Consider the following 27,497-nt stretch of genomic DNA (forward strand, 5'->3'; position numbering starts at 1 on the left):
CAACTGTATTTTTTGCGGCAATAGTTGTCAGGCAATGATCCAACCACTTGGTCGTTCCATGGGACTCACTTAGGAAGGAAAACGTTCCAGAGTCTGCTCCTAATACATCTATATCCGCACAAACCCAAGTCTGCTCCTCACAGAATGACAGCATCTCTTTGCCGAATCTAGCTGAGGGGTGTGCATTGTAGTCACCAAGCATAAATACGGTCTCAATCCCACATTCTTCAATCACCGCACTCATCCTGCCAAGAATGTCCGTGAACTCTGGCAAATTATCTTCTATATCAACAGGCATATATACGTTGAAGAGTAATAAATGGCGATCCACAGAACTAATTTTGACCGCCGCCAACCTATCACTCTCACAATCCACTACGGTCACATTATCAAAAAGAGACTTGCGCCACATGATAGTTAAACCTCCGTAGGGACGTCCGCGCAATATCCCAGCTGAGGAGTCCACGGATGATTTCGAAAATGATGCGAAACTATCATCTATTTGATGTACAAAGTTGAGGTCGTGCTGGAGAAGCCACGTTTCCTGAAGAGCGATAATATCAGCGGTTTTACAAATTTTTCTTACGGCATCTATGGAACGCTTAATGCTTTTACAATTAAGCGAAGCCATACGGATTATGTTAGTTTGTAGATCATTAGACTGTACTGGCATTATCGATTGTATTTGGTGGCGTTCTTCGTGTATCGTTCTTTGTACCGTCTATATACCAACCCAGCAGGCCAAAACTTGCCATCCAAAAAGATGTCAAGTTTTCGGGTAGGTATCGTAACTTTAAAAGAGTTAAAGGATGTTTCGTTTCTCTGTTTGAGTTGCTCGACACTTATGCATTCCTCACCCATGTCAGCAATGTGCTCTAAAATATTATCCACAGAGACCGATTTCTGGGCACGAGAAATATATATGGAGCACTGGGTATCCGCTACTTGAATTTTACACTGCGTGTCTGAGGTTCCTCGCATATTTCTTAATTTGCGCGTCTTAAATTTATTCACTACAACCGTAAATGACGCATTTTTATCATCCGGCATTGTTTCGTTATAACTCGATGCAAGTCTCGCTACGACAGGCTCAGCGTCAGCTGATACGCTGGATTGACCCGAAGTTACACGAGCCATTCGTGCGCTATTTGCTTGGCGCGGTCGAGCCGTTTTGAATACGATGTCACGGTAGGTAGGCGTATGCGCCACTTCAGTGCAAGGCGCGTGTGTGCGTGCAGGCGGTGGTACTGCCACAAGCGGAAGCGATTTCGACGGTGATGTTGAACTTACTCTCTTATGAACGTTATTACGATAGGTTGGGGTAATCGAGCTCCGTGCTGTTGTCGCAAGAGTAGGTTGCTGTGCACTCACAGGTGATGGTGGGGTCAAAGGTATTAATGAAGAATTCCTCTTCTTAGGAGTCGTCATATTTAACTTTTGTATTTGTTCAACAACGGAGTTGCGTATCTCAGCAAGTTCCGCACTCATTTTCGTCTGAAATTCTGAGAGTTCGTTCTTCATACCCGTCATATCCTTCAAAAGTCGCGTGACATCAACGTGGTCAAATGAAACCGGTGGCAACCGGTTGATGTCTTTGGCAACAAAATTAGGCTGCGCGTCGGGGTCCACTTCTTTTAGTAATCTAATAACGTCCTTGATATTGCGTTTTTTCTTGTCTTCTCCTTTGCGCTGCACATGTCTCACTTTATCACCGCACGAGTTATACAAAATACTTTTTCCAGCTTCAATTTCTGCGTCCGTAAAGTTGGTACTACAAATTTGGGTGATGCTTTGTTCATCTAGAATGTCCAATTTGTTCTGCACAAACGTAAGAAATTCATTAATTATGATAATTGCTTGGCCCGCCATATCTTTTGAGTTGGGCCAGCGTCTTAGATAACATTATGCATTGTGCACGCAGTGAACTAAACTACAGTGCGCAGCGCAGCGCACGTCCACCCAACAACGCGATCGCAACCGTACCATTAGTAAGGATATGGATAAAATAGCGAACAAACGAGCAGGCGGCTCACCTGATGTTAAGTGATTACCGCCGCTGATGAACGTTTGCAGTACCAGAGGTACCACCGATGCGTTGTCGGCCTTTCAGGAATTTGTTGGTCCGCCCCTTGAATAACCCCACGCTTATGCTCGCGACTTCGTCCGCGCGAAATACACCAAACCCCTATTTTACCCATTAGGGATTTAATTTTAAAAATCCTTTCTTAGCAGATGTCTACGTCATAATAGCTATCTGCATGCCTAATTTCACCCCGATCCGTCCAGTAGTATAGATCAGTTAACTTTTCCCGTTATATGTATATTTTATTGTAGATCAAAAGCCCAACGAAAGCGTCCGAAGAAACTTAAAAGAAGTTTTTAATAAGGGCTCCTTCGCCTAGCTACAGTTAATTTAATTTGTAAAACATTTACAATATTAGTAAAATTAGTATGGATAAAGCAATTATCTCCAACGCAACTCGCAACTGACCAGTAGAATGGACGTCAAAGTAAACAAAACTAACTTTTAACCACATAAAAGTCCTTTCGAATCTAACAGAGTGTAGTGAAGCCAACGTCACAAGTAGTTTTGCCAAATTCCAAAACGGACCGGACGGGAGGTCCTAAAACCAATTTGCCACAACATGTTGTTCCAAGTTTTACTTAATGGGGCATGGTTACTGAAGTTTGGTGTTCTAGTTAGTACTAACTAATATTATAAAGAGGTAAAGTTTGTAAGTTTGTTTGTAGGAAGTAATCTCTGGAACTACTGAACCGATTTTGAAAATCGTTACACCAGTAGAAAGCTACATTCTAGTCAACAAAGTGCGAGTAAGATTCGCGCACCGAGGGTTCCGTAAACGGGTATTTTTTCCAACATTTTGCACGATAAATCAAAAACTATCATACATGAAAATAAATAAATATATATCTGTTTTGAAATGTATACCTAAAGCCCTTTCATATGATACTCCACTTGGTATAGTTATCTTACTTTGAAAATTGAAACATATTTTAATTTTTTTTAAATGATGTAACCACGCGGTTTTCAGATTTATTCCTGACTCCTGTACCTACTTGTGCTATAAGGCCTACCTACCTGCCAAATTTTATGATTCTAGGACAACGTGAAGTACCCTATAGATTTTCTTGACAGACACGACGGACGGACAGACAGACAGACAACAAAGTGATCCTATAAGGGTTCCGTTTTTCCTTTTGAGGTGCGGAACCCTAGAAAAGGTTAGATTGGAACATAAATATTCATGTGCCCGGCCCTCTTGAGCAATATTATCATTATCAATTAGTGTTTCACTAAATTAGAATTGAAATCTGATCCCGACTTCATGCAGTCTTACTTATCTACCCCTAGAGTGTTCTCGTCAAGAAAAAAGTCGGTCAGTTCGGTCCGTCATAACATTTCATAAACTATGCTCAGTATTCTGTGATATCACTAGATTTGTTTAGTGAAATGGTCTAATTGAGTTGTCGTTTTGACATCTCACGGGGGTCAGACAAGGGATATGGCCAACTCCCGGTTTATGCCATTTCGCGGTCACAGACTTATAACTTTAAGTTAAAATTATGGAGTGCCATCCCTGATCCCTACTGCGTCTCTTTCCATAGATTAATTATTACCGGTAGAGGTGGCGGGGTTCACTTTTATCTGTTGTCACAAAGGTCTCCGGTTATTAATTGCTTTTGGGACCATTTTCTTTTATGGTATTTCTTTGTGATGGAAAATTTTCTATGCTAAAGGATGATGTTGCCTAAAGGCGATTTATATTTTAATTATAAAGAAAGAACATTTTGTCTGCTACTTTGTATATAATAGGTATTCGTTATAGTTTAGATTTTTTAAAATACCACGAGAATGACTATTTTTGATATAATATTCACAAAAAAATAATGTGTAGGTACTTAAAGTAATTTCTCTTTGGCTGGTTTAGATTCCCAAAACCCCTCCTGGCTACGGCCATCATCCTTCATAACTAGAGTTGCCATACGTCCCGTATATACGGGACTGTCACCGTATTTGACCATCCCGTCCCATATTACTCCATGCCCCGGTTTTGTCATGTAGTAATATGGGAGTTCCCATGTAGTTTTATCTATCCTACCCCTAGAGTATTTTTGTGAAGGAAGAAAGCCTGTCAGTTCGGTCTGTCGTTACATTTCATAAAATATGCTCGATATTCTATTATATCACTAGATTTGTTTAGTGATAATCTGAGTTGTCGTTTTAACATCTCCCGGGAGATAACCATATCCCTAAGGGGGTTGGCTAACTCCTGGCGTATGCTATTTCACTGCATCATATAATAGGTATGTGGTGTAGTTGAAAAGCTTGTTGGGTTTGAGAAAACGTCATGTACTGTTTCCTAGAAATTATGGCAACCCTAATCATAATCCTTCCTTTTGACTTTTCTGTAGTCTGATAAAAAGAGTGACATTTATTCTGTGCGCGCAAATGTCACTCAATAATTCAAACAAATTACACTCAAAGTGATAGAGTGCAAATAAAACTCGAGGCTAATTGCTTTTGCACTTGAAATTACGATTTATCGTAAAACACTTTTATGAGCCAATTTGAGCTGCACTTAAAATCGAGGAAAAATTGCCTTTCGACACTTGACAGTCGAAAATTGATCGGAGTTTTAATTAAAAGATGATTTTATGGGGCGACGGATGCGATGGCTTAATTATATTTTTATGACGAAATTTAATAGTGAAATTATGTATGGTTAAAAGATTTTATGACTACCAGCAAGTAAAATATTTTCTTGTCTATTTGAAAAAATGATTTACTAAACTAAATTAAAATCGATTCATTAGTTTAGGAGCTACGATGCTACAGACAGATACACAGATAGGTACACACGTCAAACTTATAAAACCCCTCTTTTTGGGTCGGGGGTTAAAAAATATAAGTTAAATAGGGTATATAATTATACCGTAATATTACCGTATAATTATATACCCACTCCCTATTCATACCGATCTGTTACCCTAGTTAATTATACCGTACCGCCCCGTCGCGTGGGAAGCAGTTTCACGGAGGAAACCTCGGCCGATAAATTGTGCCAGCCCTTGATTGCGTTCCCGACTCACGCCTTGTAACTAAAATTCACTTAGCAAGTAATGTAACTAGTGCTCTACGCCAGGTTTGTATCTATTTGGGTCTCTTAGGGTCTGTTAACTACGGATTCGGCAAAGTTTTCTAATTTGCTTAGTCAATACTACCTAATGATTAATATTGTTGATACATACTTTTAACATAAGGACAAAATATAGTATAGTAGTGTTTTCAACGACCAAAAGCATACTACACATCAGATGCGATGTAATGTCGGGCATTTGTAGTGTGATTTGGAAAGTGTTAAAAGTATGTTACGACCAAAAACCTGATTTCCTGTAGGTACATATCCTACAAATTAAAAAGCATTTAGTCTCTCTCAATAAAGCTACATTCTGTTTTTCATACCGATCTGTTACCCTAGTTAATTATACCGTACCGCCCCGTCGCGTGGGAAGCAGTTTCACGGAGGAAACCTCGGGCGATAAATTGTGCCAGCCCTTGATTGCGTTCCCGACTCACGCCTTGTAACTAAAATTCACTTAGCAAGTAATGTAACTAAAGGTCTACGCTGAGTTATTAACCCCCGACCCAAAAAGAGGGGTGTTATAAGTTTGACGTGTGTATCTGTGTATCTGTGTGTCTGTGTATCTGTGTATCTGTCTGTGGCACCGTAGCGCCTAAGCTAATGAACTGATTTTAATTTAGTTTTTTTTGTTTGAAAGGTGGCTTGATCGAGAGTGTTCTTAGCTATAATCCAAGAAAATCGGTTCAGCCGTTTGAAAGTTATCAGCTCTTTTCTAGTTACTGTAACCTTCACTTGTCGGGGGTGTTATAAATTTTTAATTTATACTTGTATCTTTTTGGGTTCCTTAGGCTTTAGAAAGAAAGAAAAAGACTTTTGAACAACCGGTTCATCATCACAACTTTCCTTCTCAGAATGAGAAGGGTTTAGAACACAGTCCACCACGCTGGCCAAACTACTAATTCAAAGTATACAAATTCTTTTTTTTTTCTTTTTTTTTTATTAATTATAGGTAAGCGCTTGACCACAATCACACCTGATGGAAAGTGATGATGTGGTCTAAGAATATTATGAAGAACTTTCAGGCATGCAGGTTTACTCAGATGTTTTTCTTCACTGTTAAAGCAATGACATTGGAATGCAAGTGGCACTGAATAGTTTAAAGCCCAGGATCGAACCCTGGATATTACGCTGACATATTTACCACTATACTACCACCGCTTTTCACATAGCTATATTTTAGGGGTATATGTGAAGCAATATTATAAGTAAGTAGATATATTATTGGATGAAAACGTAATTCAAACGCTTCCTATTTTACCCAAAATGTGATAACAACAAATTTTTGTACCTAAACTGGAACTCGGGTCTCAAAGGGTTCAAAAAAGGTTCAAAACCCTCTTTAGATATAAAACAATCGGGAAAGAATGCAAAATATTCGATACTTGTAGTGAAACACGCATGGCTGATTCAATACTGACTTTATTGAGTACCCACATATTAATATATATTTCATTATACCTACATACACCACATCTCCCTTCTTATATAATAATGTGCCACTGGCATATAATAAGTCTATGAATTACAGGGTAGGTACATGATAAACAGAATACATAAGATTTTAAAATTACTTCAAACACAATGGGTATAAACTTCTACCTCATTCTAAGATCTATACATATTTATTTTACTTATTCCTACCACACCTTTCCCTTTTTTTTTTTTTTTTTTTTATATGACATCTACTTATAATATATTAACACTTATTTGTTAATTCCTAATTAATGACAATTAATATAAAAAATATATTATAAGAAGTGGGTACTTAGTATTAACTTAGTATTAAAGTATAAAATACTTGAACTAGACGTTTTCATTTTGTAATCTTGCCAGGAGGTTCGCCCTTTTTCTGGTCACCACACCTGAGCCAGTAGGCTTTACAGTTGTGGGACCACCAGTTTTGGTATTTTGAGGCGAACCTTCTTTATCATCCGTTGATACCAGATTGGATGCTTGTGTTTTGATATTGTCGCCATCAGTACCCGCATCAGGCTGAGCTGTGCGCGCTACGAGGTGACGACGCGTGCGACGACACACACGGCCGGCGTCGTCTCGCACGAAATAGGAACGCGGCTCCGGTGCGCGTGCTACCACTGAAACTGGCTTGCGCCTTACTCCATCTGCAAGAATCACCCTTTCGCCAGCTGACAAATGCCTGAGCGGAGTCGCATGTTTATCAAAATGTTGTTTTATATCCTTCTGATGTTTTAACACGGCATTGTAGTTAGCGTCATTATCAACTTTTTCTTTCAATAACCTATGATTTATAGGCAACTTTGTGTTAAGACGTCTACCCATGAGAATTTGTGCCGGAGAGTCTATACCATCACGCGGCGTCGTCCTATAATTCAGTAAACTAACATAAAAATCTTGACCGGAGTCGATACATTTTTTGAGCAATTGTTTAATCGTTTTTACTGTGCGTTCGCTTTTCCCATTCGACTGTGGATAGTGGGGCGATGACGTCACGTGACGGACTTCCCATTCGGACATAAATTTCTTAAATTCACGTGAGCTATAGGCAGTCGAGTTGTCCGTTATGAGTTCTAGAGGAATGCCGTGGCGTGCAAATTGCTCTCTCAAAAAATTTACCACCGATGTGCTACTCAAATTTTTAATCATTCCTACTTCTACATAGTTCGAGAAATAATCTATTAGAATAATATAATGTTTCTTCTTGTATTCAAATATGTCTGAACCTAACTTTTGCCACGGTATATTCGGTACGTAATGCTGGTGCAGAGGCGCTCGTCGCGGAGTCGGCGCATGCAGCGCGCACGCGTCGCATCCCCGCACGGCGCGCTCGACGTCACGGGCCATGCCGGGCCAGAACATGACGTCGCGCGCCCGCCGCTTGCAGCGATCTATACCTAAATGTCCCTCGTGTACTCTGTCCAGCATTAACCTGCGTAAGCTTTGAGGTATATACAGTACATCGTCTTTAAAAATCAACCCATGCGCGTATTGCAGTACATTTCTATATTGCCAAAATAATCGAAGATTTTCATTAACATTCTTTTTATGTGTCGGCCAACCATTGAGTATATATGAAATCAGTGATTTGCTTTCAGCATCGCTAGCGATATGCTTTTTAACGAGCTCTAATTTTTCGTCACTAAAACGCACGTTTTCAATTAAGAAACACGTTTGCGATTCGATTTGAGCACTTATACGATCGTTCATTAAATCCGGTAACGCGGCTCGCGACAGAGTATCTGCTATGTACATGTATTTTCCGGGCGTGTACACGACTTTCAAATCGTACCCTTGTATACGCATCATCATACGTTGTAACCGGATAGGAACCGACGCTAGAGACTTGCCGCACAGAGCTTCCAGAGGCTTGTGATCCGATTGCACCGTTATATCTCGCCTACCAAATAAATACTGACGAAATCTCTCGACGGCAAACACGATCGCGAGCATTTCCTTTTCTATCTGAGCGTAGCGCGCCTGTGTGTCGGTGAGCGTAAGCGACGCGAACTCAACCGGCCGGCCCGCCTGCAGCAGCACCGCGCCCAGCGCGTGTGCGCTCGCGTCCACCGACACCACCACCGGCAGCTCCGTGGAGTATAACGCTAACACTGGTGCCGACGATAATTTTTTCTTTAAAATATCTACTGCTTCCGAGTGCTTAGAGTACCATGCCCACTCGGAGTCCTTTTTTAATAAACTTCTTAATACCGCAACGGATTCTGAATAATTCGGAATAAATTTTGATAAATAGTTCACCATCCCAAGGAATCTTTCTAAACCTTTCCTGTCGCTAGGATAAGGCATATCTAATATTGCTCTTACCTTACTGTCGTCGGGTTGCATTCCATTACTATTAAACTTATGACCTAAGAAAACTATCTCTTGCACGCCGAACTTACATTTATCAAAATTATATTTTATACCGATATCCTTTGACCTCTGTAGTAAGCGCTCGAGTCTCGTGTCGTGTTCTTCTTTCGTACGCCCCCATACAATAATATCATCAATGAAGGAATCTGTTCCTTCTAAGTCCTCTAGATGTTGTTTAATTTTAGCGTGAAAGACTTCCGATGCACAATTAATACCGAACGGTAAACGCAAAAATTGATACCTACCGAACGGCGTTCCAAATGTACAAAGGTCAGCGCTCGCATCGTCTAACTCGATCATCCAAAAAGAAGATCTCGCATCTAAAACGCTAAAATATTTTGCGTCACGCAACTTAACGGCCAACTCGGTTACGGTCGGTAAACTATAGTGTGCGCGTCGAATAGCGCGGTTCAAAGGTCGCGGATCCAAGCAAAGACGGATTTCTCCATTCTTTTTAGCAACTACAACAATAGCGTTCACCCAGTCTGTTGGGTGAGACACCTTTCTTATCACACCCAATGTTTCCATTCTACATAGCTCTGAATATAATTTATCACGTAGCCCGAGAGGAATTTTACGCGGAGGAATTATAACTGGTTCAATATTATTATTTATGGAAATTGAGTATTTACCAGGCAATTTGCCTAAGCCACTAAATAAATCTGAGTATTTACTTTGGTATTTAGAAAATTCAACCGCATTCACTCTGCTTATCAGCCCCAATGCTATGCAACCGTTCAATCCAAGTATATTTTGACAATTTAAATCGGCCACTACAAACACTAAGTTGTGATTTTTATTCTCATGCGACAATACCAAATCACCAGCACCCAATATAGGTATCTCATTACCCGTAAAAGATTGTACACGCTTAGTAAACGGTTTAAGTATATCTAATGAAAAACCTAGTCTTAAAAAATCACTTTTAGACATCACATTCAGCATAGACCCTGTATCTAATTTAATCTGAATTCGCTTACCATTACATACAAAGATTTGAAACCATTCCTTACAAGATTTATCATTTTTAACTTCACTTATCACCATATTCACGTAAAACGTTTCATCATCAGAGCTGTCGACACTCACGTTTAACACTTTTTTGCCCCTACATTTCTTTGATTTAGCAAAATGCCCACGTCCATTACACACAAAACAAGAAGCACTTCGCGCAGGACAGGAATCATCTCCTGCGCAGCGATCATTCGCACAGGAAACACAGACGGGCGGTGTGGCGGCGCGGCGCGCTCCCCAAGAAGCGCGCGGGCCGCCCGCGCCGAGTCGCCCGGCGGCGCGCCGCCGCCCGGCGGCGCCGCCACCTCGCGGCCCTCCGCCGCCTCGACCGGACTCCTTCCATATCGCGTCCACTGACGCCTCAGACGTGGACGCCTCGATGAGTCGACTTTCTTCCTTTGACATCTCGGCAGCTTCACATATCTGTACGGCCTTGGCCAAGGTCAGATCCTCCGTGCGCAGTAGCCGATCGCGTACCGTATTATTGGATATTCCACAGACTATACGATCGCGTATCAAGCTATCTCTGAGCTGTGCGAATTCACAATATTGACTAAGAACCCTCAGCGCGGTCACGTACTGATCGATGGTTTCCGATGAATCCTGGGAACGCGTGAAGAACTTGAATCTCGCTAGGGTTACGTTCGGCTTCGTGCCGAAATGCTCATCAAATTTCTTCAATAGGCACTCGATGTCATCTTCGCTTTCACCTTTGTCATAGGTAAACGTAGTGTATACGTCGTAGCCAGCAGGGCCTATGAGATTGATCAGCAGGCTAGCCTGCACGTCAGCAGGCTCCTTCGCCACTCCGGATGCCTTTAGGAATACATGAAATTGTTTGCGCCACGTACGCCACGCGTCAGCTCGCGAGGCAGGGCCGCCTTCCACAACTAATTCCGCCGGAGGACGCGCGTGTTCCATACCGCGATTCATTAATTTACACTATTAATGACCAATTACGCAGTATTTACTTTAACTAACGAACTTTTTCCATAAAATAACTAAAACCCGCTGCCACCATGTAGTGAAACACGCATGGCTGATTCAATACTGACTTTATTGAGTACCCACATATTAATATATATTTCATTATACCTACATACACCACAATACTCTTAATTTATTTTTGGACGAGAACAATCAAATTTGTTATCTGGGAAGGGTTTTTATTAAAAGTACCCAATTCCTCAATTTAGAGGAATGATGATTAAAATGATGTGCCGCTGGGCTTATTATCCGACCCATATTATAAATGCGGGAGTGTGTTTTTTTTGTTGGTTTGTCCTTCAACTACGTCGCAACGAAGCAATAGATTGACGACATTTTTTGTCCGGGTATAGCTATCCCACAAAAAACATTTCATGTTTTGGTTGCCAAGACTCACAAGTTCATAATACTTTCACTGTTAAAAAGTTATGCGATCTCTAGTAGAGCCAAGCCCCTAGCTGAGCTTCGATTTGTGCTGCCCATGGGACCTATACCTAGTTCAAAGTATATAGCTCTTAAGTGCTCTTGACTGTATCACATTTATAACAGTAAATAACAAATAACTCTACATACAAGCTCTGACTCTACAAACCCTACATCTTGGCAAAAAGTATGGCTTGGCCGTTTAATGTTCATGAAATTTTTATCTGATATTAACATTTAAGCCCGAAATAGCTTGTGCGACAATCACAAAATATGAATAGCCCATAGAGATATTATAAGACCTATTTTTTTTTATTTCACTTCGCCCATAAGCCTAATATCCATACTAATATTATAAATGCGAAAGTGTGTCTGTCTGTCTATCTGTCTGTCTGTCTGCTACGTTTTCACGGCCCAACCGCTGAACCGATTTTAATGAAAATCGGATACATCCCGGGGAAGGACATAGGCTACTTTTTATCCCGGAAAATCGAAGAGTTCCTACAGGATTAAAAAAAACTGATATCTACGCGGGCGAAGCCGCGGGCATCCTCTGGTTTGACATAATTATTATTGTTATCGTTAATTCCGGATTAAACCGAGAACTGCCTCACTCTAGTTTACTATGAAGATAGTGCTAACTTTTTAAACAGCGCGATGCGGTGAACAAACTGCGTATTTTCTGCGCTTACTATGTAGTGCACCTTTCACCAAAATTGAAACAAGATGTGACGTCACACTTACGTCTCGAGCAACTCGCATTCGATATTTTGAACCATGACAACACCGGCTCGTTGGTCTAGGGGTATGATTTTCGCTTAGGGTGCGAGAGGTCCCGGGTTCAAATCCCGGACGAGCCCAAACGTTTTTTATACATTACAAAACTAAGGTACCTAACTGTTTTAAAACTTTATTGGACAATTACCAGACTTTTCTTGATAAACAGTTTTAACAAAAAAAAAAAACACTTAAAAGGCACCGCACGCGCGCCAGCAAAGGCCAACACAGACGAAGTCCCCTGGTATAAGTTCTGTTTATAAAACTAGTAGAGTTCTATTTATATTTATAACAAAAATCTATCCGAGAATGAAATAGTTTGTTTGCAACACTGACAAAAGCTATGAATTCCCTGTTTCTGTTTGTCCCCAAATATTCCCAAATAAAAAAAGTAAAAACCCCGGCAGCACAAATTCGATTAATACTACTCTTTACGTGCTACGAGTACAGATAAACAAAAAAGAGGTTTGTTTTTATAAAAAAAAAAATAATAGAAAGAGCTTTGAATTTTAGCTATTTTTCGATCAGGGTTCTCTAAAAGGTATGCTTTTGAAACATTGGACGAGCGAACTGCTAAATGCTTGTAAGATACAACGCTCACAGGCAGGCTTTTGGGGATCCGTACCAAAATGGTAAAAATGGAACCCATGGTCCAACTTTCACCGTCCATCTATCTGTCAGTCGATTATTTCAGTTGTGACAACGCATATCAATCTATCACGATTGTCAAGCAACGCTGACCCAAGTCGGTAACTGGATGGGTGACCAAATTTAGAGGTCCGAATTTGGCCTTTTCGTTTCCTCCGTGCCTCGGAGAGCACGTTAAGCCATCAGTGTCAGTATCATAGTGATCATCACTAACATCTGGTAATAACTGTAAAAAACGTAAGGATTGAAATCTCGTTCTCTTAGTGAGTTAAGTACATGCGGAAGGATCTGGGAACCCACCGCATTACTATCCCAAGACAACTCCTGCCATTATGTGATTGTTGGACCCTCAGCAATGTGACTACAAAGAAGAAGTAGGTAGGTACATTGATATGTCAGTTAGTCAGTCATAATTACTCATATTACCTATTAAATTGATAAACTCACTCCAACTAAAATTGGAGCAACAATGAATTCGACCAAATTGACGGAATTACAAATTCGTGCCTTCGTCAATATTTTTGGATTCCAAAACAATTTGTGCGAACGTCCTAAGTTAAATTTGATGTAAATTCGCGGCCCCTGTGGACTCCGGTGACAAATTGGAATATTAATTCATTGTTCGGGTAATTGATAAACTCAGTGATGAGTAGAGATAAACCATTTCACAGGTAGCATGTGAAAAATCACGTGAAATTTTTTTTCATATGTAACGCTACTTGCCTGCCGTTCTTCAAGTAGCCTGTGAAATATCACTAAGCAAAATCTCATAGAAGATGCCTGCGGCTTCGCCCGCGTGGATTTCGGTTTTTTAAAATCCCGTAGGAACTCTTTGATTTTCCGGGATAAAAAGTAGCCTATGTGCTAATCTAGTATCTCCATTCCCAATTTCAGCCAAATCCATTCAGTAGTTATTGCGTGAAAGAGTAACAAAATACATACACACACACACATACAAACTTTCGCCTTTATAATATTAGTGTGATTCATATTTATTACATGGTCATCGACCTGAGCTTAGGCGCTAGTTAAAAGTGTGCGAGCGAGAACAGTAGCAGCGTAGCGAGTAAGAAAGAGAAATACATTAACGAAGTAAATGATTGTAAGTGCGAAAATTGCAAAATCACTTTTCCCGAAAAAACACCTGCGAAATATAACCGCTATTGATCTTGGTTATAATTCCTAGTTAAATTATTATTGAAGCAAACGATTGCAAGTGCGAAAATTGAAAAATCTCTTTCTTTGAAAGATCACCTGTGATATATCACTGTTAAAAAAATATCACCAAATGAAAATGGTTTGAAATAATGCCCATCACAAGTGATGAGCCATGACTCGCAGTACTTAACGTCATAGTCATTTCTTCAAAGCGTAACACTATAAAGTAGTATAGTGAAATCCGTAGAAAAACCAACCGTGAAAGAAGTGAAAGACGTTAGGGTTTCAAAACACTTGAATGCCAACCTCGTACGGGAAAACGTAGCATTGGCAGACCCCACTCTCTTACGAACAGGAAAATACACGAATTATCATCATTATCTTAATCCAAGCAGCGCTTGGTTGCAACAGACCTGCTGGCAAGTGATGATACAGCCTCAAACACAGCGCTCTTACCAAGAGGATGCCTATCCACTGTTATTTAGGTACCTATATTAAAAGTAGAGAGCAAAACTGATGCCGGAAGGATGTTTCATATCATAAAGGTTCAAATGAGAAACGAGGAAGCAAATCACTTCGTGACGATGATTTGCGGTACGACAATCACAATTACCATAATTAGAGATAAGTATAATCATATTTATAATTAGACAATCATAATGATTATATAATAATTAGAAAGTTTGCACGTTTCTGAGTATGTTTGGTGCTCTTTCACGCAAAAACTACGAGACGGATTTGGCTGAAATTTCGAGTGAAGATAGATTATTCCCTGCATTAACACATAGGCTACGTTTTAACTCGGAAAATCAGAGTATTCCCACAAAGTTTTTAATCCACATCCACGCGTTGGAAGTCGCGGGCGTCAGCAAGCAGTTACAATAAGTACAACAATAAAGGCCCATAATGAATCACTGAAATTACGTTTTAACGTAATTTATGTATATTTCGTGATTACGGGCGTAATAAATTAAGGCTATTTTACATACCTAGTGGAATAATTCCGAAAGTGTTAACGATTACACAATCCGTTGACTTCGCAGATGATTCGACGAGCATTGTTGTGCGGAATTCACCAAATTACGGACAATGCGATCCAATTAATGTACTGTTTTGTCGCTGAAAGCCGCATAATTTTGGAAATGAATGCGAAAATAAAAACACACAAGGGACCACAAGCTTAATCCATTCTAATATTATAAATGCGAAAAGTGTGTCTGTCTGTATGTCAGTCTGCTAGCATTTCATGGCCCAACAATTTAACTGATTTTGATGAAATTTTCTCAAGGGATAAATAGGGGTTTGAGTCCACGTGAAGGAAGTCATGGATAATATGGACTATTATGATATAAAAGGAAAAGCTGACTGACTGGCTGACTGATCTATCAGCACAGTTCAAACTAGAAGAAAAATTATGTTGTAGAATTTACAACAACATAATTTTTGTAAGACAAAATATTCTTAGTTACAAGAGAGTTGGCGATCTACACAACAGGCTGACTAGACACCGTAACAGGCTTGCGACTCCTACGCTCCGCCTCAGGAAGGTCCAAAAGTCATTTGTGGGAATGGGTATAATCTTTTATAACAAAATTCCTCAGCCAATTTTGGACTTGCCTTTACACAGGTTCAAAAAATCTATTAAAAATATGCTCCTGAGAAAAGCATATTATACTATCGAAGATTATGTAAATGATAAAAAAGCGTGGATTTGACCTGCAATTCGCTCCAGCAATGCGCAGGACTTCAATTGCTTTTATACATGGCATAATATTGTATATCAAATCTTTGAAAAGAGCAACCGCCGAGTTTCTTGCTGGTTCTTCTCGGTAGGAAAGGCATTCCGAACCAGTGGTAGATGCTTTTGACGATTCAAAAGAACTTGTAAAAGTCTAATTGCATAAAAATATTTTGAATTTGAATTTGAATTTGAAGACCGATTGGGCTGAAAATAATCGGCATGTAGCTGCTATTATGACGTAGACATCTGCTTAGAAAGGATTTTTGAAAATTCGACCCCTAAGGGGTAAAATAGGGGTTTGAAATTTGTGTGGTCAACGCGGACGAAGTCGCGGGCATAAGCTAGTTCGCTATAATCCGTCAAAACAGACAAATCTGCACGGACCAAGATGCAATACGCAAGCAAGTTTGTATGAATTAGTTATTTTGAAATAAAACAATCAAAAAAAATCAAAAGTTCCAGGTCAGCGAATTTAATCCAAACATTTTCCCCTCCAAACCTTTCAGCGTATTAAATAAAAATATTATTTCACTCACAATTTTAGGAAATATATACAATTCCAGAGTTTTGAAAAGTTTTAATATTGAAAATTACGGTGAGAATATCTTTCTAAAGAGCTAAGGATGCCAAACGGAAAGTATGACCTACTTTTTTTAAACATATTGATAGAAATAGAAGTTCGAAAGATATTTTCTCGCTGGAAATATTTTACTTCTTTGAAGGTATCTCATCTAAATATATTTAAAAAGGAAAATGTATCTGACAGACTGGGATGAAATTTGACAGGCAGATAGCTATTATGACGTAGATATCCGCTAAGAAAGGCATTTTGAAAATTCTACCCCTAACGGGGTAAAATAGGGGTTTGAAATTTGTGTAGTCCACGCGGACGAAGTCGAGAGTATAAACTAGTCTAAATATAAAGGTAATAGGAAAAGGTGACTAACTGACTGATCTATCAATGTATATCTCAAACTACTGAATGAATAATTGGGCTAAAGTAAGAAAAGTAAAGTAAAGCTAAGAAAGGATTTTTGAAAATTCCACCCCTAATAGGGGTTGAAATAGGGGTCTGAAATTTGTATAGTCCACGTGGATGAAGTCGCGGATATATGCTAGTTACTTCATATTGTTATGCTTGCTTCTTTAAATAACGACTAGATAGGAACCGCGTGGATATTAAAAATCCCGCGGGAACTATTTCATTTTCCGGAATGAAAAGTAGCCTGTATCTCAGCAATGAGAAAATATATGATGGAGATGAAGAGAGAGGAGTCCTCCTAACCACCTTTGTGATGTTTTGAAGACCTTCCTGGCGCATTTTGAGCGCTGCATCTTATAAGTGGAAGGTCCCGGGTTTGAGCCCCGCAGGGGCAATATGGGAATTTATATGTAATTTCTAAATTGTTCCTGGTCTGGTGGGGGGTTTCAGCCATGGCTAGTTACCATTCTAATAGCAAAGCCGTGCCGCCAAGCAATATATCGTTCCGATATGATGCCGTATAAAAACCGATAAGTGTTATGGGCTTAATAAAACTTGCATACCCCTTCCAAGTTAACCCGCTTCATAAGATTACATCATCACTTACCACCAGGTGAAAGTCAGCAGTCAAGAGTTAAATTATAATTGATAAAATGTGATGTTTTGCGGTTCGATAATTAAATGATGAGGGGAAAACTAACACACTAATGCAATTCTTAAGATTTTTGCGGTTCTTGCGGCTCATACAGCTTTAAGTAACATAAATTAGGATCTAATTTTCGGTATCCGAAGGTATGTTATATGTTTTAAGGTTCAGTTAGCCTAAAAACCAATTATTGTACTATGATGTTAGCTATAAGTTGTTTTAAAAAACTGTTGTATAACTTTGTATTTACTATAAAAAATAAATGACACTTAAAAAAAACAATTATAACTCAAAATTTAAAAAACCCCCGACACAAAACCTAAGCCTAACCTAACCTAATTAGAAAACTAGAAAAGAGCTGGTAACTTTCAAACGGCTGAACCGATTTTCTTCGATTATAGCTTAGAGCACTCTCGATCAAGCCACCTTTCAAACAAAAAAGTAAATTAAAATCAATTCATTCGTTTAGGAGCTACGATGCGACAGACAGATAAACAGATACACACGTCAAACTTATAACACCCCTCTTTTTGGGTCGCGGTAAAAACATATAGCTTTTGCAGCCTGTCTGTAGTGTGCGATTGACTTAAAAGCTCTCTGAACGTTAAGTGAACAGGGTCAGGGCGATAAATTGAGTGCGATCTTAGCAACGAGCTGCTCTATAAATAGGGACACTCATTTCCATTTGTGACAGTACTTGGATTCGATTTTGTGTGCCCTAAGTTATAGGAGGGAGTATCTATGTATTGTATGTATTTATGTACCTATGCATGTATTTATTTATGTACTTTATTGCACCACAAAGGACAGGTTACAGAAAAGAAAACTTAAAATGTAGATACCAAAAAGGCGGCCTTATCGCTAAATAGCGATCTCTTCCAGTCAACCTTAACGCTAGGGAGAAAACGAACAAACTAATAGCTAAAGGTTGCCTGGTAGAGATTGCTCTAAGTAATAAGGCTGCCTTTGCACGCTATTGTTTTTTTCTGTTTTCTTCCTTCTGTGTTGTTCGTTTACATGTTTTTGTGTGCAACAAAGACTTCTATCTATCTATCTATCTATCTATCTATCTAAATAAACTAAATCATGTCATACTAATATTATAAAGGCGAAAGTTTGTGTGTATGTGTGTATGTTTGTTACTCTTTCACGCAAAAACTACTAGACGGATTTGGCTGAAATTTAGAACTGAGATAGATTATATCCTGAATTAACAGATAAACTTCTTTTAATCGCGGAAAATTAGAGTTTCTACGGGATTTTTAAAAAACCTATATCCACGCGCATCAGCCAGTTAATAATAAAAACAGAAGAACTGAAAGACCAAGAATTTCGTAGAGCAACCGCTCATACCTTGTCCCATATTTTCTTTACCGATTCTGAAAAGAGCATCCAATGAACATTAAACTTTCCCAATATAACATTGAACAGCGCATTATAAGACAAATGGAGGGTGCTTCACAAGTTTTCTCAGAAAATATATAAAAGAGTGATACAATTTATTTGGTGTGCTGCACTCTACCTTATATTATAGCCAGCTTAGCTCTGAAGTGTTTTTATAAGTAGATCATAGTAGATATAGTTGGTAATGTATTCTAAAGACCAACGCATACCTGTGGAGTGGTGCGAAGCATAGGTGCTGCGGGTTCGTTGATATAACAGCTTTAGATAAATACTTTGGCAAAGCGGTGATAGCCCAGTGGTTAAAAAGTCGGCCTCCTAGTCGGGGGTCCGAGCTGGATTTAACGGTAAAGGACATCGTGAGGGAACCTCCATGGCTGAGAGTTTCCCATAGTGTTTCTAAAGGAGTGTAGGTCTGCTAATCCGCACTTGGCCAGCGTGGTAGATTTTTTTAATTTCTAGACTAGCGCTTGGCTGCAATCAGACCTACCGGCAAGTGATGATGCAGCCTGTGATGATGAGCAAGTTGTGATGGAACGCGCTTGCCTAGAAAATGCCTTAGATTGACTCTTGATGTGGCCAATTCCTTATTCTGCTTTGTGAAACAGTACACTTCTTTTTTTGTATAGTCGTGTAATAAATAATAAGCAATAAGCAGTTTTCATACAAATAAAAAATAAAGCTCATAAAAAGCCCGCCATAGTTAATTATGGGCAGCTCATGCCAAAAATTTTAATTAAATATTAAGCCGAATCAGGAATAATTTGTACCGGAAACTTTGCCGTGGGCCGTGGCCCTCTTGGAACTTTCTAAGTATTTAATTAACAGATAAATTCGAGTTTTTTTTTCGTTGAGGTTGCGCCTCTAATCACCGCTCTAATTAACCACACTAATATTATAAAGGTGTGTAGGTGTGGGTGTGTGTGTGTGTGTGTGGGTGTGTGTGTGTATGTGTATGTTTGTTACTCCTTCACGCAATAACTATCAGACGAATTTGGCTGAAATTTGAAATGGAGATAGATAATATCCTGGATTGGCATTTGGTGGCACATAGGCTACTTTTTATCCCGGAAAATCAAAGTTTCCAGGGGATTTTGAAAACCCAAAATCCACGCGGACGAAGTCGCGGGCATCAGCTGGTTTATGTATAAAAGTGTCGAATAAAGCGGACAGACTATCATGTTAAAAATGTGGGCATTTGGCTTTTGATACTTTTATACGTGCATAATATGATACTTTATTTGAAACATAGTTTGAAAGACGTGTTTCTAAATTGGGACTTGAGAGAAAACGTGACATTCTGTAAGTAAGTATTTACACATTTTTTCGCTTTACTTTGATCTTACTTTATTTTTCATATTCGTATTAAAGAAAGAAAATAGGTTTCTAAAAGTGAACTTAATAATATCTATTTTCTACCTACATATTTTAACAATTTAATTGAATTTATAATTCAATATTCGGTTTTGGGTCAACATTCTACACCTAATACAAAATTTCAGGTTGGTAACTCATTTCGTCTTTGAGCTAGAGACCTGTGAAACGCGGACAGACAGATTGATAGACGGACAAACAGATTGCAGAGTAACATGGCAATGTCAGGGCTCCGTTTTACTTTTTGGGTACGGAACTCTAAAAAAAAAGTTAAATGTGACTTTTTTTGCCTTCCCCGTTAAAGTAAGTAATATTTTGTTGCTTTTGAAACGCACATAGCTATAAAAAGTAAAGAGGCGTGTGAATGAACGCCGGACCCTTCAAAGTTTTACCCATTAGGCTAACACTGCTTATATTGAGTGACTCCACCTATGTGTAAATGTTTAATTTGTATCAAGATTCGATTACGCACGGGTATCTCCTGAATATCCAATAAGCAATAGTATTCCAATAGCCCGAGCTAAAAGGGAATCCATTAGGAGTACTATTAACGGTGCATAATTTAATTATTATCGGGAATAAAAGGACTGGACGAACGTTCAGTCCTTAGTAGGAGTTTCCAACACTCGACAACGTTGATACTTTTCGAATTGAAACACTACAACCACAGTTCACGACATTCTTCGACATCATTGGCAGGCGTTAAATGTTAGTACATTTGACACAGGTAGCCTTAAAGTAGCCCTATTTTTCTTTGATTTTACGTCACCATTGAATAATCGACATTCGATTCAGGATCAAGCCAAGAATTTCATACCTCTAATTCACTCTGATATAACGTTAAATAGAATAGCTCGAGTTAGGTGCAACGTACACTGGCAGAGTGGAATGGAATCAAGGCACACCGTTTTTTATAACAACTCAAACTAAGCTTTATTTTACTCAAATTAAGCTTTATTTTTACTTTGATATAATAATGACGGTGGTGTGAGGCGTACAGGTACGTCGTGATTCTATTATATCCATGTTTTGTTTTCATTATACCAATTTCAACCACATTATGTTAAACATACTACTCTGGATTTATCTGTTCTCAAAAAGACTCGGGTTCTCTTCTAATTTGTGGATTCCTTCACTTATTGGATATGTACCGGCTCTTTGTATTTACATCTCTAGCATTTCTAGCAACCGTTCTAGGTAAAAATATTGCGAAATGAGATTTAAAAAAAATATAAAATAATGATTTTAAGCTTATTAAAGATTATATTTAAAAATGTAGGTTTGCAACTTTGGGCTTTAGATCCATTTCAGTCTAAAGTTATAGTGTTTCAATACACCAAATCTATCAACGTTGTCGACTGGTGCATACTCGTTCTAAAGGTAGATTAATTAAATAAAATTGCGCTGCACTTGATGAATGAACTATTTTACAACCTTTTTACTGGCTTTTCAGCGTAGATTAAGGATTTTTAAAAATCTGTTGGGAACTTGTTTTACCAGCGTGGTGGACTATCGCCAAATTATTTTCATTCTGAGAGGAGACCCGTGCTCAGTAGTGCGCCGGCGATGGGTAATGAAGTGAATCCAAGTCTACATGATGAGGTGGGTAGCAAAGAACTCTTTTAAATTTAAATATAGAAAATGGAAAATACACATTTCCGGAACATAAAAAAATTCATAACCAAAATTCACAGGAAGTTACCTCGGGACCAATGTTCCGGAAACTCAGGATAAAATATCGATGTTAATGTATTGTGTAAAGATGAATACTCCTATGATAACTGTTTGCTTTATTATTTCCTGCTCAAATCCATACTTCCATACTAATATTATGAATGCGAAAGTGTGTCTGTCTGTCTGTCTGCTACCTTTTTTTATAACTGATGGTTTATAATTCGCAATATATTGTGAACTTTAAAAAAATACAGGATTTTTAATTTTTTTTTTTCATAGTTTTTTATGGTATCTTATCAGTACTATAGTTAGGTAGTCTACGTTTTTGCTAGCATTCTGGTTACACCCTGTATAATAATATAAGTAAAATATGAAGACCTTTATATTAGATATAACTAGCCGATGCCCGCGACTTCGCCCGCGTGGATTTAGGTGTTTCGAAATCCCGTGGGAACTCTTTGATTTTCCGGGAATAAAAAGTAGCCTATGTGCTAATCCAGGATATTATCTATCTCCATTCTCAATTTCAGCCAAATCCGTCTAGTAGTTTTTACGTGAAGGAGTAACAAATACACACACACACACACACACACACATACAAACTTTCGCCTTTATAATATTAGTGTGATCTCCATTCCCAGCCAAATCCGTCCCGTAGTTTTTACGTGAAGGAGTAACAAACACACACACACACACACACACACATACAAACTTTCGCCTTTATAATATTAGTGTGATATAGCGAGTTTGTAAAATGAGACATTAGCAATAAAACGGAACCTTAACCCGATTTAGCGAGCACGCACGTATTTTATCCCCGATACAAGGGAAGGCAGTAAAGTTTTAATAGACGCACGAATTTCACGGCGCCATAAAATATTAGTAATAAAATTATATTTGCTGAAAAGATACACCGCGACCGCACACTTTCGCGTTTCCGCTACACTAGTTGCGGTTTATTGCGGTCAGGAATTTTTAGGGCTAAAGTTTTTGTGTATTAACTTTTTTTAGACATACGATACTACATAAGATCATGCACGCGTTAAACTCATAGGAGATATGGCATTTTTAACCCCCGACCCAAAAAGAGGAGTGATAAAAGTTTGACGTGTGTATCTGTGTTTTGTGTATCTGTGTATCTGTCTGTGGCATCGTAGCTCCTAAACTACTGAACCGATTTTAATTTAGTTTTTCTTTTGTTTGAAACGTGGCTTAATCGAAAATGTTCTTAGCTATAATTCAAGAAAATCGGTTCAACCGTTTGAAAGTTATCAGGTCTTTTCTAGTTACTGTAACCTTCACTTGTCAGGGGTGAAATAAATTTCTTAATTTACACTTGTAGCATCAGCCATTGTCAATTTGATCCGAAATTGAATTTAGGTTTCTAAAAATTTCGTGGGAACTCTTTGATTCTCCGGAATAAAAGTAACCTATGTCACTCTCCAGGTTTTTAACCATATCAATGGATTGACCATCACGTCAATCCGTTGCCCCGTTGCAAAGTTATTGAATGACAACCAAACAAATCAACGAACGAACACACTTTCGCATTTATACTTATTAAGGGTACCATTAATGATATGGGTGATATGCAAATAATAATAATTATAATTATATCTTAACTAATGTGTGATTTTGTTTTTTACATTTTATTTTTCTTGTTTGCATTATATTAGTATTACTAAACAAATTAGTAAAATATAGAAAGATAATATTAATATGGATTAAACTTAGTTTAACATGCCTTCTCTAGACACACTCTAGCAACTCTCTACAGGCGAAATGATCCCTAAACAGGCGCAAACCACATCGTTTCGCAAACAACGACGTAATTTGACGATACCGCAATACATTCCGCGGCGGCCGGGCGGACATCGTGTGTTCATGTGTCACCGCAAACTAGGGCTGCCAACAAGACATTTATAAAAAAGCCACTCTTTCCCCTTATCAGCTTTCATTAGACAGTCTCTAGCAACCCTCTCCAAGCGACATGATCTCTAAACAGACTAGACAGAGAGGACATCCTGTGTCCATGTGTCACCGCAAACTAGGGCTGGCAAAAAAGGAAAAACAAAGAATTAAAATAAAATGTAGAGAAATAAAATTAGTATAGATTTTAGTATAGCAAATTTAGGGGCTCTGTCTACGCGAAATAGTCCTTGAAAAGGCGCAAACCACATCTTTTTGAAGTTTACAAACAACGACGTAATTTTTGACGTCACCACAATCATTCCGCGGTGGCCGAACGGACATCGTGTGTTCATGTGTCACCGCAAACTAGGGCTGGCAAAAAAGGATATTTGCTTACACAAAAAGCCCAAATAAAATGAGCTTATCTTTATATAACTAAATTCTATAGCTATAGTCTCTATCTCGCTAAATATCCTAGAGTAGTTGTGCCGTCATGACCCCTAGTGGGTGGGTAAGTTTTGGGTAGAGCACGGTCTCTGAATTCGAGATTTGTTGAACTAAAATATGTTAATCCAGTTATTAAACGGAAACGGAACGGAACTCAGAAAAGTTAAAGGTGCAAACCTGGGATTGAACTCTAAACCCCTGAATAAGAGGCCGAAGCACGATGCTATCACCGCTGTACAGAGAGAGATATCAAGAAACAGTTAAAATTATTTTGCTATAATCCGCCAACAGAAAAAATCTGTATGGTCAAACATGCAGTTACAAGCTAAGCACCGCTTACCTCCCCAACCAAGCAATAAAGCCAAGTTCCCAAGCAAGCACTGCCACCACCACTCACATGCACCACCACACAAGACTTTTCCACTACTCTCGACAGCAGTCGTGGCAGTGCTTGCTTGGGAACTTGGCTTTATTGCTTGGTTGGGGAGGTAAGCGGTGCTTAGCTTGTAACTGCATGTTTGACCATATAGATTTTTTCTGTTGGCGGATTATAGCAAAATAATTTTAATTGTTTCTTGCTAAACATGAACTTCCGCAAAGTAACGCCTGATTCTATCCAATAGAGAGAGATATATTCACACTTACACACACATAGTAAAAACTGGAGCACTAATTTGCTACAGTACGGTTTTGCCACTAACAACTAACAGCACTTTATCATAAAGTGCGGTTGCAGCCCTACCGCGAATTGCCACACAATATACGCGTATTCGCTACTAAATAACAATTTAAATTCGATCCACTCACATACCTTTACATAAAGCTAAAAGTAGGGGCATGGCTTAGTAGCATAAGCGGGAAGCGACGGGGAGGAAATCTGTGAGTATCGGAGTGACCTTAATAGCTCAACTTTTCGCGAAATTTCGTGAAGCTGTAGTTGCAATTGGACTTGGCTCATAGCTCGAAAATCCGATCGAAGTCCCAGAGTATCTAAATGGTGACCTTGAACCACTAAGTCAGCTTTTTGGAATCACTAACCATGGACGGACAATCTCAAACGAGCCGCTGGGATGTTCGGATTCTACAAATAGGTATGACCCTTGTACGAAACCTATATCAAACAGTGGACGTTGGCTAAGAAAACAAACAAACATGTATTTTGTGGCTAACTAGGTCCAATGACTTTGCACGGATAAGCCTACTTGAAAACTAAAGTCAAACATTGTAAAAATGGCTTGCCATTGTAATGGGAGTTTCAAATTTCGCTCTTCTGATTGGTTGTGTTTTGTTTTTTTTCTAACAGATAGTGATGAAAAATAGTGTGCCACTCGGGACCAAAATATTTTGTTCTGGGGCGACGTATACTGAATTCCTCGCTACGCTCAGGATTCTACTGTAGACTCCCTTCTGCACTCTAGAGTCTACTAGAGAATCCTTCGCTCTGAATTAAAAATAACGCCCTCAAGGAACCAAACATTATCACTTTGTCGCCTTGTGACACAAATAACTATTAAGTATTCTGTGATCATAATTATTCAAGTCTCGTGTGCATACGCTGTCACTCTAACAACAAGGTTCTGACCCAACTGATATTTCGCGGTGGCAAAATGGAATTCCAACGTGACACATCAACATTTTGATTTTCCATATTTTCCATTCCAGGTTAAAATTGGAATTTTTAGTTTCAACTCAAATAATGGATTCGCAGTAATATCGCGCCACACTGTCACGTGCGAAATTCGTTTCATATGAAATATTATTCGGGTCGTGGAAAGGCAATTACTTTATTTCAGTACAATGTAAATAAAATTTCGGAATCACACGCTTTTAATATTCAAAACGAGATGTTTACATAAATTACTTATGGATATATTTTTTGCTGTCTTGTACCTAATAATTTACAAAAGATAAAACTTTTTGATAAAACGTGAACCGGCCTTAAAAGCACTGTAAAGTAATAAATCATTTTTAAATAATGTACTCCAATATTTACTATAAACCAATGAACAAAAATCAAAACTTATATTGTAGATAGAATTTAGCTAAACCAAAAAGGGGAACAAATTTGGTACCGACATCTAACCATATAAATTTGAAGAAACTTATTTATATAGTCTTTTGGGATAAAAACTTCGTTAGCGTGATTCAGTCTTCATAGTGAGTGATTGTAAATACTATTGGTGCCATCTAGTGAGATCGTTGTGAGAAGTCCGTCTAAGGTTCGTATCGTATCAACCTGTGGCGATCGCCACAACTGCTATTGAGATTCATACTTATTAAACACTAGTTAATAGGAATCTAGGACTTACCAAATAATAAACTCCAAACGGCATCACGACGACAGCAACCAGTAAATCAGCAACCGCCAAACTAACTATGAAGTAATTTGTCACAGTTTGCAATGTCCGTTCCCGCACCACACTCATAATCACTAACACATTCCCAAATAACGTAAAAAATGGAAATATTAACAGTAATAACGCCCAAAAGTTATATTCAGGACCACTATCGAACCGTCCGAAGCAAGACACGTTAAAAGTTCCATTAAAAGTACAATTTGTGGATACATCATTGAAGATATCTAGTGAATTATTGTGGATTGTAAATACATCATGGCTTACGTTCCCGTAGAAATAGTCACTAAAATCATCGACTAGCATCAATAGATCTCCAGTATCTTTGGTTTCGTTTTTACCTTCTTTTAAATTTATCGATTTGGCTGCATTTTTCAATTTGAATATACGAGTTTTCTCAGTTAAATTATCAGGTGGTCTTTTTGAAGGATACAAGTAAGTGTATGCTATATTGTGATTATAAGGAACCCGTGTGGTTTCTATCATTGTTGTAGATTGCTCTTGCTATGTCACATTTGTTTGGTACTGGTACAGTTCTTCGTCCATTTTAGATTGCAATGGAGCTTCTTTCACTGCGACAGTTTTATTAGTTAGTTGATTGTTTAATTCATCAACAACCACATCTTTAAGTTCATCTGAAACAAAAGAAATTTAAAGTTAGATTTTGTTACAATTATAGAGCAATCCATAAACATCGTCTCTATTATTGCAATAGTACTTCTGTATATTTATATTTTGAGGAGTAAAATTAACATTACGTATGCCTTAATTTACTAATTCATTCGCAGACTTCTTTACATCTTGGGAAAACAAAGAGATCTCAAGGGATATTTTATAACCTAAATCCATCCAAAGTAAGTATCGCGCAAAATTAAGTATTTTTATAATATTCTCAGTAAATGTTGCCCGTGACTTCATCCGTGGATTTTGATTCAAAGATCTCTCCAGA

General features: G+C 38.6%; 1 protein-coding gene and 1 non-coding gene across 2 annotated transcripts in view; one reads left to right on the forward strand and one right to left on the reverse strand.

Moving 5' to 3' along the window:
• LOC123873123 (dopamine D2-like receptor) overlaps window positions 1-27,172 on the reverse strand; it is a 113,285-nt gene extending 86,113 nt beyond the window's left edge. The window contains exon 1 of the mRNA XM_045917834.1: window positions 26,504-27,172. Coding sequence (XP_045773790.1) covers window positions 26,504-27,034 — 531 coding nt within the window. The 5' untranslated portion in view covers window positions 27,035-27,172. The remainder of the gene's footprint in view (window positions 1-26,503) is intronic.
• On the forward strand, window positions 12,224-12,295 carry Trnap-agg. Its single transcript has one exon. It is a non-coding gene; the product is annotated as a tRNA-Pro (tRNA).
• Window positions 27,173-27,497: the final 325 nt, after the last annotated feature.

This window comes from Maniola jurtina, chromosome 16 (assembly GCF_905333055.1).
Source record: "Maniola jurtina chromosome 16, ilManJurt1.1, whole genome shotgun sequence".
In the NCBI taxonomy this organism is placed as follows: Eukaryota; Metazoa; Arthropoda; class Insecta; order Lepidoptera; family Nymphalidae; genus Maniola; species Maniola jurtina.